Here is a 17379-nt window from a genome sequence, read left to right as displayed (position 1 = left end):
TGCTAGTGATTTACGGAAAACTACCCTAAACTAGGTAGAGTATAAAATGAGAAGAAAACCAGAGTTACAAAAGCTGAATTAAAATAGCAGGAGAATGGATACAGATGGGGGAAGGCAGATACGGAAACAAAGAATTCAGTATTTCATCCCAAGCAACTACTTTTCTGAGCCAAAGACCTTCTCAAGATCATAGATCTGCCAGTAAAAGAAACTGATATAAAATTATTTTTACATAGGGGAAAAAATTACAAGAAAACATTTCAATGACAAATTATTAAGAGTTAATGGGCTTGATTCTGACCCTATTTATAAAAGCTTATACAATTTAGAATGTTCTTGGGTTAGTAAAGTTGTTTCAAAAGCAGCAGTCTTTTATAAGATCAAAGGTCTTATTTCTAAAGAACACATCATACAGAAGAAGGAAAACCAGAAACGCTGTGCTATTTTCCAACACAGAATAATGTTCAGGTTTTTGGAGTATGAAATGCAGAAACTAGCAAGCCAAGTTTGCCTTTTTATTTTAAGATAGTTTTCTGGACATCTCGACTCAGCAATGTGTGCAAAGTCCACTGTTCCAGCAACGGATTCCTAAACTGACCCAAAGGCATGATAACAGCTTTTGTCCCAAAGGAAAAAGGTAGCAAACTAGCTCACAGTAGACTAAATCAATGAACTACATCCACTATGTACCTAATGGAGCAGAGATGAAGGGACACCTCAGATATAAACTGAATTTATGTATTGCAGAACCACTTGAAGCATGAAGAGATGACCTGACATGACTGTCTGTGACAGCAGGGGCCCTGACTCAGTTTGTCCCTTCAACATCTCTGTTCCTTTGTCAAGAGTGTACTTTCATCAGCACCAAATCACACCTCCACTTGTAAAGTGAAAGTATATTGGGCTAGAACAACTCCAAAGCAGATGGTACCAGATGAAAAGGGAGGAGAGCCAAAGGAGGTAGAATGTCCACAAAAGCAGCGGCACTCCCTGCTGTTGTCCCTAACAAGCAAAGCTCCAAAGAAGCTTAAGACCTGGAGACACTCTGTTCTACTAAACAGAACTAGTATCTGCATCAGACTAACAAAGCGAAATGCCCATATATGCATCCTTTCAGCTATCACAAGAACATGGTGGGATTATTTCATTATGGTTGCGGAAGTCTTGGATAATTTGTCTTGGTAATGGTGCAATAATTCTTGGTAAGAATTATTACCTACTGGGCCAGATACAGGTCTTCTTAGGCAAAAGCTGTGGTGCAGAATAGTCCATTCAGCATAAAGATGCCTGGAAGGAAAGCAGCCACGGCATGCTGTATGGAACAAAAGAGCTAGGTGACATGAAGTATCATGTAGAAAACCCTGTTTAAAAAATTGACTTCTAAAGGAGCTGGTGCCATTCCGGATCCCCAAGAAAACAGCATAGCTTCATGTATGAGAACAGACAAAAAAACTCATGCTGGCCTGTGGTCCAAATAAGTCTACCTAAAGTACATACTTTAAATTTAAAAAAGCCCTTAGCTTGAGGGTGTTTAACAGTTTGGCAGACACTTACTCCATTCCTATTGGCTCCACAGATACCAGAGTCATGGGATACACACTATAAATAGTACCATGCTGCCGTGAAAGCAGTGGCAGATGTGAGTAAACACAGAGCCTATGTCTATCCAGGCATATTTCAGCAAACAAAAACAGAAGTCACATAAAAAAAGTACAGAAGCATCCCACTGCCAGTTGAATACATACTCGGTATGTAGCATGATGTCAAAAATACATTTTCCTTTTCATCAGTCCTGTAGATCACAGAGATATTGCTGTTACATTCGAATCTACTACAGTTTCCTCCTCTGTTGCCTCCCACAGGCTATGAGATGAGCCTATGTTTCTGTTCTAGGCCATCAGGTAATCTGCATCTCATCTAAAGCCAGAAAGGGTCACTGCTGATTATGAGCAAATTCTTTTAAGCTAGCAATACTCTACATGAAATAAGACACTGGATGATGATGTTTCCATCTTTGATTAGTTACACTTGAAAGAAGGACTCAAGATTTTTAGGTCTCCACTGATGGAAGTAGTATCTGGTATCAACTGTACTGTGTGAATGTGAGAGACATATGAAGACTTCTGAAAGGAACAGAAGGGAGAGGAAAAGCCATAAAGAGAGACCAACAGGACATAAAGGGTGGGGGGAGGGAGAATGCAACCAGTCTGTTTCTGTGGAGAATGAAAGAATTTTTCTGAGTTAAGTAAGCATCAGTAGATAGATATGGGGTAAAAGCACAGACAGTAGAGGCTTAAGATCGAACAAAGACAAGCACAAGGGGGAAGACTGTTTCCTGTATTCCATGTCCCAAAGTCTAAGGAAAGGAGTTTAGCAGCCATCAAATTCATGTGCACACACACAAGAAAGTTCAGTTTTCAATCAGAAACCATCTTGTCTTGTCAGTGGGCAAGCCAGGATGTCAAGAGTTGGGTAAAATAAAAACTTCTTTCTTAATTTTCAAGTATTTTTATTTAATATTATTATTATATCCATAAGATACAGAGATAAAAGTTTATGTGAATACATGCATACATATACATATATAAACAAAGAAAAACATTACTTTATCAGTATTATTTTATCCGCGTATTTTTCAGTTGCTTTTTCAACTCCTTGTTTGTTTTAATACATACAAAGACAAACTGCATTACTCAGCATCTTCTTGTAGTAAACTGCAACTGATTACCATAACACTTACCTTTTCATCTGATAGCCATAAAACAAACAAATGAAAACCAGATGTTAAAGATAAGCAAACCTCTCCTGCTTCAGTTCAGGACAAACCAGAGCACAAATATAGCAACTCAAATAAATGATGTTATCACTAGTGCAACGCCCAAACTTTTCACTACAAAAGATGTTTAAATTCATATGATACCTCTCCCTACGCCAGTGAGATCAAATCAACTTTACATACTTTTCTGGGGACCGAATCAAGTTTTCCCATCAATGACTGGCCAGGAGACTGACTCAGCTCCCTTCTCTTCTGACATGTATGAACCTGCACTTCTTGGGTCAGCCTTCAATTGCACAAGGAAAAGGACCCAAACTAGCACAAAAATTGAACCAAATAGAATGACACTACATCTCTCCACAGTCGTCATAATGACTTTGGTCTGACATGTCTCATTTTTAACTACCAATGTTTTATTTCACAGCTATGTTTGAATTCTCAAAAGTCATTAAAAAAAGCAATTATACTTTGTTTTTTATAGCAGTGTAATTTGACAGTAGGGAAAGGCAATATGAAAGAAAGTGAAATCAGGAAAACATTATTTTGCCATCACACAGAAGACAGGATTCTCCTCTCTTTCATTATCTAAACCATTAAAGAATCTTTTCCCACTGGTAAACAAGTCATACCTGAAAATTATGTTTCCTGCACGATCAGCCTTCCATGCCTTCACAAGAGCAAAATCTCCTGTAATCGACTTCTCCAGAATAAAGTGACGGCCATCAAACTCTCTCACCTACAGAGAAAAGTACTGTATAATAACAGAGAAACACTGAAAGGCTGTAAACCCCAGTTTTATCACAGTGTCACTATTTAGTGAAACAGAATGAGAATCAGATCCATATTCCTGCTGCTCCATCTACTGGAAATAGACATGCTTCTTCCTGCACATCTACCAGTTAACCAAAAAATGAAATGCTAAAGCAGAACTGTTGAAAAAGTTCATCATCACTGCCCACCACCAGAAATCCCAAATCTAAAACAAAATGGATTTGAGACAAGAGTACTCAAATCACATCATCTGAAAGGCTGAATTTAATTTGGTTTTCTCTGCATTTATGATCAATGTTTGTAATGATATTGTGCCTGAAGTCAGAATATGTAACTGACAAACAACTAGTATTTTAATCCTATATAGAAACATGAAACAGCACTTCTCTTAATGTCAAAGGTTAGAGTATACAGAAATACTATTTGAGAGCTATTTAAAATATCTGGGAGGGGAAGGAATTATTGACAAAAGTGTATCAGAAGTCAGTTTTTCAGTCCTGCAGAAGGAGATCTGAGCTTTTACAAAATGACAGTTGCATTTGAATTGGATTTGGAGAATGGATTTGATCAAATCATGCTAGTCATGTTATTAGCCTCCCAAAAGACTGAGGAGAGGAGAGTAAGAGAGACTTTTCCACAAATCTTAAAAGTAGAAGAAAAGTGTTGTCAAAATTATAAGCTATTTAATAAACAAAACATTCCTTCAAATGGTAAAACATCATAATGACATATTCAGTAAGAAAATTAAGGAAAAAAAAGACTAAGTTAATGATTAGATACTGAAAATAGCCATGCATAAAATACATTAAAACTATGGCAGGGAAAATTACCTTTACCCCAGAGATGTTCTTGAAGTAGAATTTAATGCTGTTTGCAGCCTCACTGGAGCAGACAGCATTAGCTCCATCCATTTCTTCAAGTACAATTATGGCACTGAGAAATCTCTCTCTTTCTCCAAATTCTACATCCAACTTCAGTATGAAGCCCTCATTTCTCACTTGGAAGACACACTTTTTATTTCTTTGCAATTTCAAATACTCAGACTAAATTGCATTTCAACTGTTGGCAAATGCATTTCCCGAAAGTTTGTGTCAACTGAGCTCTTCTCTCTTTAGCAGGAAAATGTCCCATCTCTTCTAATGCTAAAGCTTTTATGTACAGCTGCAGGGCTGCTTCCTCCATACCACAGTATTTATGGAGCACCTGCCCCACTAATAGGAGGTTGTTCTCAATCCGTACTGTGCACTTCAGTGGTCTCGTACAAGACTTTGTTGTAATACACAGTAAACCTGCTCAGAGAGCTGTCAAGTGAAGAGTAACTCAGCAACTTGGACCAGTTCTTGATACTATGTCACCCTAAAGCTGTAAAAACTTTTCTAACACATCACACAGGACAAAAGTGAGCAGTGGGAGAAAAACAAATGTGTCTGGTACCACAGATATCCTGTTAATTCAACATAGTAAGGTTAAACTTGGCCAGGAGGTGCTTAAACTAATATTTATCTTGGGAATAGGTAAGAAATTTCATTTTCAACACAGAAGGCTTCCTAATAACAAACTGACGTCTTACCTCTCTTGGCTGGCTGGCAATGGCAATGGTGCCATCTGTGTTGTATTTGATAGGTGCACCCCCTTCCTGCACCAGTGTCCCATAGCCAGTACTGGTGTAAAATGCTGGAATTCCTGCTCCTCCTGCTCTAATACGTTCAGCGAGCGTACCCTACGGGAAAACATATTTAACTAGTCATTTGGGAACAACAAATCAAACTTTGATGAATGGGTTGCATGCACTTATTTTTATATCCTGTCATTTGGAGATTTTCTTTCCGAACTCAGCAGACCATCACAGCTCTTTCTTCCTCCCATTTTAGCTCTACTTTGTGGGACTGGTACTGGATATGGCAAGACATGCTTCACACACGGCCATAAATTGATCAAGAGCACACCATTACACAACTCCCTGTCAGCTCCCAAGCCCCAGCACTTCGCTGTGCCTACTCTCCTTCAGCTTGTTTCCCAGTCCACTACTCTGAGAAAAGTACAGAGGTTTTTTTTTCCTTCCCACCTGGCTACATATACTAGGTTTTTCTTTTATAACAATCCTACATATTTATGTTTCATTCTCCAACATTTTAAGAAAAACTTCATACCCTACTCCAAGTTGAAACAGCCACGCAGTAGAAGATTGAGAAAGGAAGAGGGAGTCCAGTGATCTGGGTTGCCCATGCTAAGAATACCAAGAAGCTGACAAAACAGCATTTCTACTCTATTTGACCACTCCATCCACACACTGTTCTGTGTTCAGCTGTACCATGGATATTAACATCCCAAATTCCTCATCAGCCTTAATTACAGATTTATGGCCAAAGACATGTCTGCCTGTTTTTCATTAGTGTCCATTCTCAAATTTTTTTTATATTATTCTGTATTCAAAGCAAAACAAGACCATCACAGACAATTATCTAGCGTGATGGCCTCCAAAACACACGTCACATTTTCCCCACTTATCCTGCAAGAAACACAATGACTTCTGGTAAGTTTACAAAATGGTGGCAAGAAGCAGATGCAAACCATCCAATGATACAAAGTCCTGTGTTCCAAGCAGCATTTCAAGATCTCACCATGACCGCTCCCTTACTGTGTTAACAAGGACACAACAGTTCCCCATTTTGCCTAAAGTCATACAAACTTGAAGAGCATTTCCAAAAGACACAAATATTTCAAATTCCTATATATCTTAGGAAGTCATTAATTCACCTTACTGTTTACCATTGCACAGTATTTTCATGCTGGACCTGCATAGCTTGTCTGTGCAGTCCACAAAGCCTATTACATGTCAAAGGAGTTCAAGGTCTTCTAGATGAAAGCACTGAACATTAAGTAGGAAGAAGGAAAAAATGAATTGTGAGATTTGCAACTTTTTAAACATGAGAAGTGGCAAGTGCCTCGATATTTCCGTGTCAGCTGACTGGGTATAAAAGGAGCTTTTCTGCCCATCTCTGGGATTCTAAGAGACATTGCCAAGAGATGGAGCCCAAGACCCTCTTCTCCATAAAAACTTAAGGCTGTTGCTTTTCCCAGAGACTTAAATCAAGAGCTGTTTAAAGCCCAAAGATCATGTGTCACCTTTGGAAATGCAACACGCTAACATGCTGTAGGCTTTAGAGTAGTAATTTCACAAAACTCGATGTGAATATAATGTAACTGATACTCAAGATTTTAGGATCTCATTGCAATCAGAAGATTTGGGTAGCTTGGCAGTGCTTAATAATTAAAACTATGGTGCTAACAAGTAAAGCTGTAAATATTGGCTCATAACACTATGCAGAGATTAATTTAGTTAAGATTTAATGAACAAGCCCAAAAAGAGTTGTTTCAAACCAAAAAGAGTTGTTTCAAATAAACTGAAATATCCTAATTTGATTCCTACCCACTAGATGGCAGACACTGCACATGCAACATCCCCAAGCGCACATGTGAGCTGCCAGCAATACTGGAATTCAGCAACTCCCTGACTTTTTTCCCCTTATATGGGCCACAATATTGAGCCTGCTTCATGTGTTTTTCTACAGTCTGGGAGGAACTATCAAAAAAAGCTAACAGCATATTGGGCCATCTTGTCTAGACCATGCTTTTGCCAAGAAAGGTTGGATCAGATGATCTTTGAGGTCCCTTCCAACCTGATATTCTACAATTCAAATCAAACATTGTAAAATAAAATACACATATATATATACTTGAAATGAATATAATGTAACAAGTCATAAAAGGAATTCACACAATATGACCAGTAAGTTCTGCAACATACCAGTTGCAGCCTATAGCCCATGAGCCTAAAATGGTATACTGGGTTTGCATGGCAGGGTTTTGGTAGGGGTGGAGCTACAAGAGGGGCTACAGAGATGGCTTCTGTGAGCAGCTGCCAGAAGCTTTCCCTATGTTCAGGAAAGCCAGTGTCAACTGGCTCCAAGATGGGTCCACTTGGCCACTGGCCAAGGCTGAGCCCATCAGTAATGGTGGTAGTGTCTCTGTGATAACATATTTAAGAACAGGGAAAAAAAAAAACAACCTGCATAACCCCAGAAGCAGTCAGAAGAGAGAGAAGTGAGAATGTGTGAGAGAAACAACTCTGCAGACACCAAGGGCCGTGAAGAAGGAGGGAGAGGAGGTGCTCCAGGCGCCAGAGTGGATATTCCCCCTGCAGCCCATGATGAAGACCATGGTGAGGCAGGCTGTGCCCCTGCAGGCCATGGAAGTCCACGGTGTAGCAGATCTCCACCTGCAGCCCATGGAGAACCCCACACTGGAGCAGGTGGATGACCAAAGGAGGCTGTGACCCTGTGGGAAGCCCATACTGGCGCAGGCTCCTGGCAGGACCTGTGGACCCGTGGAGAGAGGAGCCCACGCTGGAGCAGGTTTACTGGCAGGACTTGTGACTCCGTGGGGGACCCACACTGGAGTAGGGGAAGGGTGTGAGGAGTCCTCCCCCTGAGGAGGAAGCAGTGGCACAGACAACGGGTGATGCACTGACAACAACACCCATCCTCTGTGCCACTGCCATGGAGGAGGTAGAGAAATTGGGAGTAAAGTTAAGCCCAGGAAGAAGGGAGGGATGGGGGGAAGGTGGACTTTTAAAGGTTTGGTTTTATTTCTCATTATCCTATTCCGATTTCATTGGTAATAAATTAAACTAATTTCCCCAAGGTCAATCTGTTTTGCCCATGACAGTAATTGGTGAGTGATCTCTCCCTGTCCTTATCTCGACCCACAAGCATTTCATTGTATTTTCTCTCTCCTGTCCAGCTGAGGAGGGGAGTGATAGAGAGGCTTTTGGTGGGACCTGGCATCCAGCCAGGGTCAATCCACCACAGATGGCAAGTTCCATGTGTCTTTACTGCACAGCTGCACACAGGCAAAACATCTGGATTGCAAAATAATTTTAAAAGAGCACTTAAGCATTATTTTACTCAGTATTTTAGGTGAAATCAACAGCCTCCTAGAGACACTCCTTACCTGAGGTGTAAGCTCAACTTCAAGCTCACCAGATAAATACTGGCGTTCAAATTCAGCATTCTCTCCAACATATGATGACACCATGCGTTTTATCTGCTTACTCTGAAGTAGAAGACCAAGTCCAAAATTGTCAACACTGTGTAGAAAAATCCAGACAATAATCAGCATTTAGAATAGAGTTCTGTTGTATTCAAAGCACTTAATAAAGTTTAATGACTTAGTAAGATAGAACAAAATTATCATCTCCCCCAAGACATAAGGAATTGGAGACAAAAGTAAAATTCCAGCTTTTAAGGGGGAAAACATCAAAGCTACAATTAAAATTTAGGACTCTAGTGCTCAGACCTCATTTCTTCCAAGGCACTGAATACATCCAAAACTTCCTTTTAAAGACATTTCACATGTAACAGCTACAAATACCAGCCTAACAAGTGGTGTTATTTTACATATCTGCTCCTTTAAAAAGCCTTACTAATTAACAAAAAGTCACACATGGCACAACCTGGCTTTGAGTGAACAAAGACATGATCCAGAAGTACCTCACAAAAAGTGATGTATATCTGCCACTAGTTGTCTCAATTCAGTATGAATTAATTATCCACACATGGCTTCAGATTTCAGGATAAGAAATATTGAAGAATATTAAAAGAATCCTTTAAGAAGCCAAACCCAGTATCCAGCATGCTGCAATTAACATGCACATGTGTTTACAATATATGCATCCTATTGAAAACACCACTCCTGAGGAGCTCCAAAAAGGTTGTCTGTACTTTCTAAGTCTATCAATTGCTTTAGTGAAATATCTCCCTTTCCTATGCAAATCTCACCCTTTTGGTATTCTTACACCACCATGTTTGCCATACTGCTTCCTTCTCTAGGTAGTCAGAAATGAACTGTCTTTCCACTAACGACCAGATGAAGAAAGTAATGTATCAGACTGCCTTCCCTCTATTCTTCCTCCTTACACTGTACCCAAATTATCAGTAAGTATATCCCCTAACTCTGGCTTTATAAGCTATGGTGATGGGGAGACAAAGAACGTAAAGTATATATAAGTACTGTAATACAAATCTATACTCCCCACACAAAAAATACTATCTTACTCAAAAAAGGGAAAAACAACTCAAAAATCAAGATATGATGCTGAGTGAGCCAAGAGGTATTTGTTTTGCACAATAAATCAATGTAGATCAGAGGAGAGAACCACTGAGCCACAGCCAAACCTCACTTAATGGATGTTACTTCTCCACCACTTCAGGATCCATGTCAGAATCCAGCTGGGACCTCCTGGCATCCTTTCAAAAGGCCAGATTCAAAAAGCTTACTACTATACAGTATCCATTTTCAAATACTAAAGTGGTAATGATGAACCCACTTTTACAACAGCACCACTGTCCTCTTCCTTGCCAGCCCCAATGTCCCATAGCACATGCTGCAGTGCTACATGTGAAGGGAGAGGGGCTGAGCAGAGCAGTGCCAGCACCAGCTCTTCACCTCCTACCACAATACTCTCAATAGCTGCATGGACAGATGTGCAGTCAGAAAGACTGCTCAACTGCATGCTTATTTTAAGGTTAGGACTATTTTAAGAAGATACCCCACTTCTATGCATACTCAGGCGTTTTGGAAACTGCATGACAGGAAGTGAAACAAGCTTCTCTGATCTGGGTCTCTGAATTTATTCTCTAGATGTAAAGAACTTGACTTGCTGTAAAAGCTTGCTCCACTCTCCAACTCTGACCTACTAAGAAAAAATTAAAAATCTAATTCTGATGCAATCTTTTAAGTGTTGCAGTGCCAGAGCCTTGAGAACAAAATGTGTTCTGCCTGGAAACAACCTATATTTCTAACTCACCACAGGAAAAAATTCCACCAGTTTGAAACTAAGAGTAGAAAGAGGAGTCCCATGGGCAAAGAAAGGGATTAAAAAAAGAATAAAAGTACAAACGCCACAATTTCCTGTATAGGGTCACTCAAAGCAGAACAACCCATCTCACAACCCCCTTTGAGGGACAAGGCCTCTCAAAACCATCAAACCCTGACCTCTCGCTTTAAAAGGTAATAAACAAATGTAACAGACTGGCCAATATCTGATGGCAATTTAATGGATTTGTATAACTAGAGTATTGTGTAGTGAAAGTACGTAAGTTAAACAAAACTGTGCAGTGCTTTGTAGTGCAAGAACAAGCAGGGGCAGCCTGAGCTGCTTTCAAACCATAGTTGCTACTTCTGTATCACTTCTGTATCACTGCTACTTGTATCACTCAGGTGGTTGGCACTGCTCTTACCATTTCAAAACTTGAAAGCTATCAAATAGAAACAGGATTTCTGCATGCAGTCACCAAAATTCTGAGTGAGCATTCACATGAGAAAGGGATGGCAACAGAAGAGCAGATTTGTAATGGTTAAAGAAATTTCTGCCTCATTTCATCAAGATCTGTAATCCTTCCTCCTACAGTCTCAGAAGCAGCTACTGGAGCACACTGTCCTTAACAGGATTTTGCATATAGTCCTGCAGAATCCCATGCAGGATCTCATACAGGTACACTTGGCTCCCTTATCTACTACAGTCAGGTATCTTCTCTCAAACAAAACTTAGTAGTTACAAAGTTCCCTATAGAAATTAAATAGAAAGATGCACAAAATTTATTCTCTGTCACGCTCATCCCAAGCTGCACTTCACTTCTTAAGCCACTCTTTCTCCTCACCTCAAAAGCAGTCAATTTATTCAAAAATAAAATTGCAGTGAGGATCAGTCACTGAGCACACAGGTCATACAATCTTATTTCTCTAGCACAATGGGAAGAGGAATTTTACCCTCAGAAAGTCATGCACCAGGAGGCTCTGCCTGTCTGGTAACACAAAATTACTTAATTCCCAGGCGCATTTCATCTTCAGAGAAGCATCACAAAATCCAATTGCTGTTACTCATATGTTTATTTTAAATGTACATTTCTTAAAAGAAATACAGCACTACCCACCTTTAAGGATGCAATCTGCATTCAGGTTTCCAGCTAAAATAACCCTTTTGCTCTCTACGCACATCAGTTTTCCTTTCATCTCACTCCAAAAAGTCATTTGGAGCATCTGAGACTATTTTATATTTCCTATGTTTTTTTCTTATATTTGAATGTCCTAAGAAACCAACATTTCACACCACAGTGAAAATGCTGTTCTGACTCCTATTCTCCCCACCGTTTGCTCTTTACTTGACATCTCTATCCCAGAATAAAAATTTCAATATAACATTTTTATGGCAATTGTTAGTTACTTGTACTTCCTTTCCATCTTTTGCTGCTTTCTTGGTTGTGTTGTTTTAGATGGAAAAGTTTCTTTGAACTTTTCAGCTTAAAATATGTTTATATAATTTATATTATGTTTATATATAAATACCCCTAAAGTATCTGTCTTGCAGGCAATGCCCTTCCTATCAAATAGTAACCATAAAAAGAAAAAAAGATTCTTCACTGAGGGCATCGGAAGAATACATTCTGTGTATCTATTCCAAAAGCTTAATTCAGTCCTTTAAAAATTTAAACAAAGGTGAGTGCAATAAAAATATGTTGTCCTAGATAGGAAGGAAAAAGGCGTGGTGGAAGCTGATATAGTTGTTACATGTGCCATCGGAAGAGGGAAAGTACACACTAATGATAGACAGAGAATGCATTATTTTGCCCTCAAAATTGTTAAGATTTCTAGAAGTTTCTCCATCCTGTATTAGGGTAAAATATGAATGAACAGAATACATGAAACACATACAGGAAAAGAGATCTAAGCTGGCACTCATCAAGAACGTAGGTCACCCAAGCTCCCCATTCTACTGATGTGTACAAGAAGGAAGTCTGGTTGTTTAGTAACACATTCCTTCCTATTGTTTTGTCCTCTCAGACCTACAAACCCTTCCTGTCCAAAACTAATGTTTACCTAATAAAAAAATTAGCCAACAATGACTCCCAGCCAGATCTAGACCACATATCTCAAATATACTGGAATTAATCAAAAGCAACATGTCCATGTTGCACTCCAGATAAATGGTAATTTGCAGCTCTGACCTCTCTCTTTGGCGGCTCAAGCAAAACACATTCTACAGCATTACAGGGAAGAAGAGATTACCCACGTTTCCAATCTGATAAAAGCTTCCCACACCAACAAGCCCTACACAGCCTGATGAAGTAGGGAATAGAAATCTGCATTCTTACGCAGAAAAAACAGGAGACTTGGAATGTCACACTGCTCTGGCAAGAGACTTAAGATGGCTTTTGGGGTTTTTGTGAGTAAAAGCAGATAATTACACTCTCTCTCTCTCTCTGTCTTTCTAGACATCTGTAGGTGTCTAAGAAAAGGGGGGGGGTGGTCAGGACAGACTGGCTGCCCTTACTGGGAACACTGGAAAACAATGGTGAGCAGCATCAGTTAGCATAAGGGCTTCATTCTACATCTCTTAGCGAGAAATCTTCCTCTATACTTGTTTTTCAGAGATCCTCCAGAACCTGCAGTGCATATTCCTGAGAGATACCACTGAGACCAGAAGTCACTGGTTATGAAAGATTAACATGAATATTTTTGAAAAATTAAAAACATGATGGCTAAAGAGGAGCCAACATGAGCCCTACCTGACCTTTTCCTCTCATAATTTGGGGACTGGAAGTATGGGAGGGTAACTGCATCACCCTTAAAGACTATAGATTGAGAAAGAAAAGCATACAGTAAGAATCCTAGGGTAAGACTCAACCTCAGGCAGAAACTAGAGTTTCCTGCAACTTGCTGTTGCTGTAAAAAAGCATATTTATGGTTGGTCCTACTACTGGAGAATGCATTATATAAAGACACCAGTCAGCTTCTGGAGACAGACAAGCAATCTCTCTAGGCATTTGGCAGGTCCAAGTGTCACACAACTATGCATGAAACTTGATAACAAATGGACCTGTTCCAGAGCTAGAAATTTTCCTGGCAAGAAAGGAGTGGGAGAAGGAAACAATTTCCTCTATCATTCGCCACTTAAAAGGGGCTTCATCTTGTCTGTTTTACTTCGTAACATCAGCTTTTCAGTCTTCAGAAGGATCTGCTCCAAGTTACATGCAAACGTCTCCCAATAGGTCCACACTTCCTAGGAAAGCCCAGATATGGTTCCCAACTAAAAGGAATGTATCAATCACTACCTGTTTGGCATCTCTTAGTAACGCTGCCTTAAGCTTTCAGGTCCATATGGGTGCCTAAGCATAGCATGAAACTTTATCAACATGAAAGAAGGTACGTGGCTGAAGATACCATTCAAGTTCTTAGTGATGAACATTCACAGGTCCACAATCATAGATTACAATCCTGGCAGCACCAGAAAGTGACCCTTTATAGCCTTTGTGCATAAAATTAGTAGATGCCTACTAGATGATATTTGCCAGAAGACACCAAACAAAACTGCAGCAACAGGAAGGGTAAAATAAATGTGTACTATCACCCACATAACAGTTCTTGATGAGTCATCTTCCCCAGTCTTCCAGCTGGCTCTTAACAGTGATACTAGTCCCACAATAATCCCCCATCGTTACACTGAGTCAGCTCAGATGATAATCTCTCCTCCTTTTCTGTCCCCAACTTCCAGCAGGGTACACAGAATGAGGGCAAGATGTGGTATGGGAGTCAACTAACAGGGAGAGGAAAACAGATTCAGCTCACAGGAAGGCAAATTAGACAAGAGTCATAAGTTTATTTGCCTTACTGATTCCTGAGACACTGTCCTCAGTCATGTTTTTTCTTTTTCCTAGGACATGTTCCCATCTATCCTAATGCGAACTGCTTAATGGAAAGCAGAAAAGAGACACAGAAGCTCTCTGAGGGAAGGTCACCAAGAAAAGAGGAAGAGAAAAGCATGGGTACTGCCACATGCTAAGGCAGTCCTGGTCAGAAGGAAGAGGTAGCACAGAAAAGAAAGCAGTGGGCCACAGCTCCCAGAAACCATCTCATCACCTTTTCAGCCCATGGCAAAGAACAAAAGAAAGAGTGCACTGAATCTCTCTCAGCTCAGCAGCCCGTGACTTCTTCCACTTTGAGGGGACAAAGAAGGAAAGAAAGGGAGGCCACAGTTGCTGGGAATCATGAAGCCCTGCATGCAAGTGAGCATGACTGAGCCTTAAACTCCCTCTGCTCCTTCTCTGCAGTGTTTGCACTGCACTCTTCTTCTTCCACTACTGAAGTCTTCCTAGGGGAACTCTGTCCTCTCTGCTCCAATAACTTCATCTCAGTTCCAGCCTCACAGCAAAATGGAAGTATTCTTCCTCCACCATTCTCTTCAAAAATGATGCTCCACTCCTATAAGAATGATGGATGCAGGCATATAGGCCAAGCCCATTGAAAGGCTGCAAAGACAGGTAATTTTTGACAAGGACACAGGTACTGTACATTGCATGGTTACATCAGTGGCAAGGTCTCCTCTTTCCACATTCCTTCCTGCTATGAAATGGCATACTGTGTTTTTATTACAACAAATAAAACAACTTTATTCAGAACATTTAAAATTTACCATATTTCTCCTTCACAGCGAAGCTATATGGTACAGACTTAATCCAATAAATATTTCAGTTCCATCATGAATGCATCATACTTCAAAAGTCTCCTGGCTGAAAGCTAGATTTAACTTTCATTGTCACTTTTCCAAAATCAAGTTGACACAGTTTCTGGACCACACTGACTTCTATGCCTATTTTGTCTTTGTTTGTAATTACAACCAGAAAGTCATCTGCACAGCTGATTTCTCAACAGTTCCATGTAGTGCAAAGTTTAGTGCAATTCGCCCTGCCAAAATCCTAAATAGCCGCTACACTAAAATTAGCAAGATGACCTGGTCAGATTTTCAAGGATTTGCAGTTCATAGTTTCACCAATTTAACACCTGTAATAAAGCATCTGATTAGATTCTTTACAAAAAATGGAGATGATTTAAAAAAAAAAGTAAACTGCTTCAAATAATCAGCTTAACACTGGAAATGTCTTATATACCTTGCCTCATTATTTTGGCAACTTGCCATATGCAGGATTTTACCTCATTGGTAAATAAGTATATAAGTATATTTACTTTGGGATGTTTAAAGGATTTCTTATACATATACAAAAATGACACACACAATGTAAGATACTCTGAGCATCACCTTGATCATTATCTTTGTGCATATAGAAGCTTTCTTCCCAGTCCCTCATAGACTTTTTCAGTCTATTCATGCCATTAAAACCACCTGACACCTTATACTATGTGAAAAAACTTCTCAACTTTTTGTGAATTTGGAATGCAAGTTCCACCTAACAATATATTTTAATATATTTAAATATACATAAGTAATATAAATATATATATATTTAACATATATATATAAAAGTAAGGATGGAATGTAACATATATATATAAAACAGTAATAATAAGGATGGAATTAAGCCATAGGAGCTACATATGAAAGAACAAACAGTCTGTGGAAAAGATGGCAGACATCTTTTTTTTAACAGAAACATACAATTCAAAGCAATGACTGAAAAATGAGATAACCTTAAACCTTAACATACATAACATTTATCAATCCTGCCTTAAATTCAAAATATTTAATTGTTAAGAACTAAAAGTACGTTTGGTGCTTTAGAATATGGGGTGCAGTAAGTTTACCATTGCATCTGATGCCAGAGTAGGACCTTATCTGGAGATTTGGCAACTACAAATAGCCCATTAGGATAACAAGGGTATTATGTTCAACAGAACTAAATAACAGTGCACTCAGGCATCATGACCAACAGTTCAAATGCTTATCTCAATGCCACTTTCTCCTTACTAATACATAACATTGTAACATAAAAAGAACTTCTTCACAAAGAGCACAGAGATAAAAGGTTCAAAAAGCTGGTAATGCCTTTTAAACAGACAGTCTGAATCTGTGATAATCTGACAGTGTGCTGTCAGTCTCCTTTTAGATGATCACCCAGGTGATTAGCAATTAAGATATTAACTGTGAATTCTCTATTTTTACTGTAAGTGAAACCCTACTGTTCAACACTACTGCATTCAAAAAGAATGCATATTTAAGTCTCAAAAGCTGACAAAGCCCAGAAGGAAGTAGCTCATTTGATACAACAGTCAAATCACATGTGCAGCTACTACAGGTAATGGACTTAATTTTTACCAAGTACATATTCAGCCTATTGAGGTGGTAGAGACAGAATAAAAGTGTTGATCTCAGAATGTGATTATAGCCAAAATTAGTTATTCATTTCATTAAGCAAAAGTCATTAAAATAATAATTTGGTGCCAATTCCTTAAACTTTCATTTTAAATATCTGGCTATGTTGACAAGGACACAGTCTTTGTTGCAACACAGATCCTGAAACAACAGGTCTGATAGCCAGCATTAGGGAAGTCTTAGTGTAAGCCAACCTGAAATGTCCAAGTCCACTGTAACTTGAAATCAGTATGCAACAGGATACCACAAAGTCACAATCAGATGAAAAAACAGCCATGTGCAAGAAGGTACTGTATACTAATCACAGCTATGTTAGGAATTTACTGAATCGAGGTTTAAAATAAGGACCTACTGACATGTGGAGTGAACCAAATTTAAATAATGCAGCAAAAATTTAATAAAATGGATCTTAGTAGCTTACTGAGACAAAATCCTCTAAATTTAAAGGGCTTATAATAACATCAAGAAAGTATGTAAAATACAAACAACATCAGCAAAACAAGTTGTAAGGGAAGGTGTGAGAGGCTGTATTTTAGAAGCACGCCCACCCACCATGATATCTTTCACTATCTCCCTGGTTCATAAGCTCCAGTTTCCCTTGCAGCAA

The 17379-nt window shown here is 39.2% G+C and overlaps 1 protein-coding gene across 2 annotated transcripts in view; it reads right to left on the bottom strand.

The window, feature by feature from the left end:
- The window catches only part of OXCT1 (3-oxoacid CoA-transferase 1), a 100135-nt gene that overhangs the window by 74127 nt on the left and 8629 nt on the right, over positions 1–17379 (bottom strand). For both annotated transcript variants that reach the window (XM_074855192.1, XM_074855193.1), the window contains exons 4-6: positions 8561–8696; positions 5118–5267; positions 3406–3512 (exon numbers count right to left, since the gene is read on the bottom strand). In XM_074855192.1, coding sequence (XP_074711293.1) covers positions 3406–3512; positions 5118–5267; positions 8561–8696 — 393 coding nt within the window. The remainder of the gene's footprint in view (positions 1–3405; positions 3513–5117; positions 5268–8560; positions 8697–17379) is intronic.

This window comes from Strix uralensis, chromosome Z, assembly GCF_047716275.1.
Source record: "Strix uralensis isolate ZFMK-TIS-50842 chromosome Z, bStrUra1, whole genome shotgun sequence".
Taxonomy (NCBI): Eukaryota; Metazoa; Chordata; class Aves; order Strigiformes; family Strigidae; genus Strix; species Strix uralensis.
Note: the sequence above shows the minus strand (reverse complement) of the source record. Positions and strands in the feature narration are given on the sequence as shown.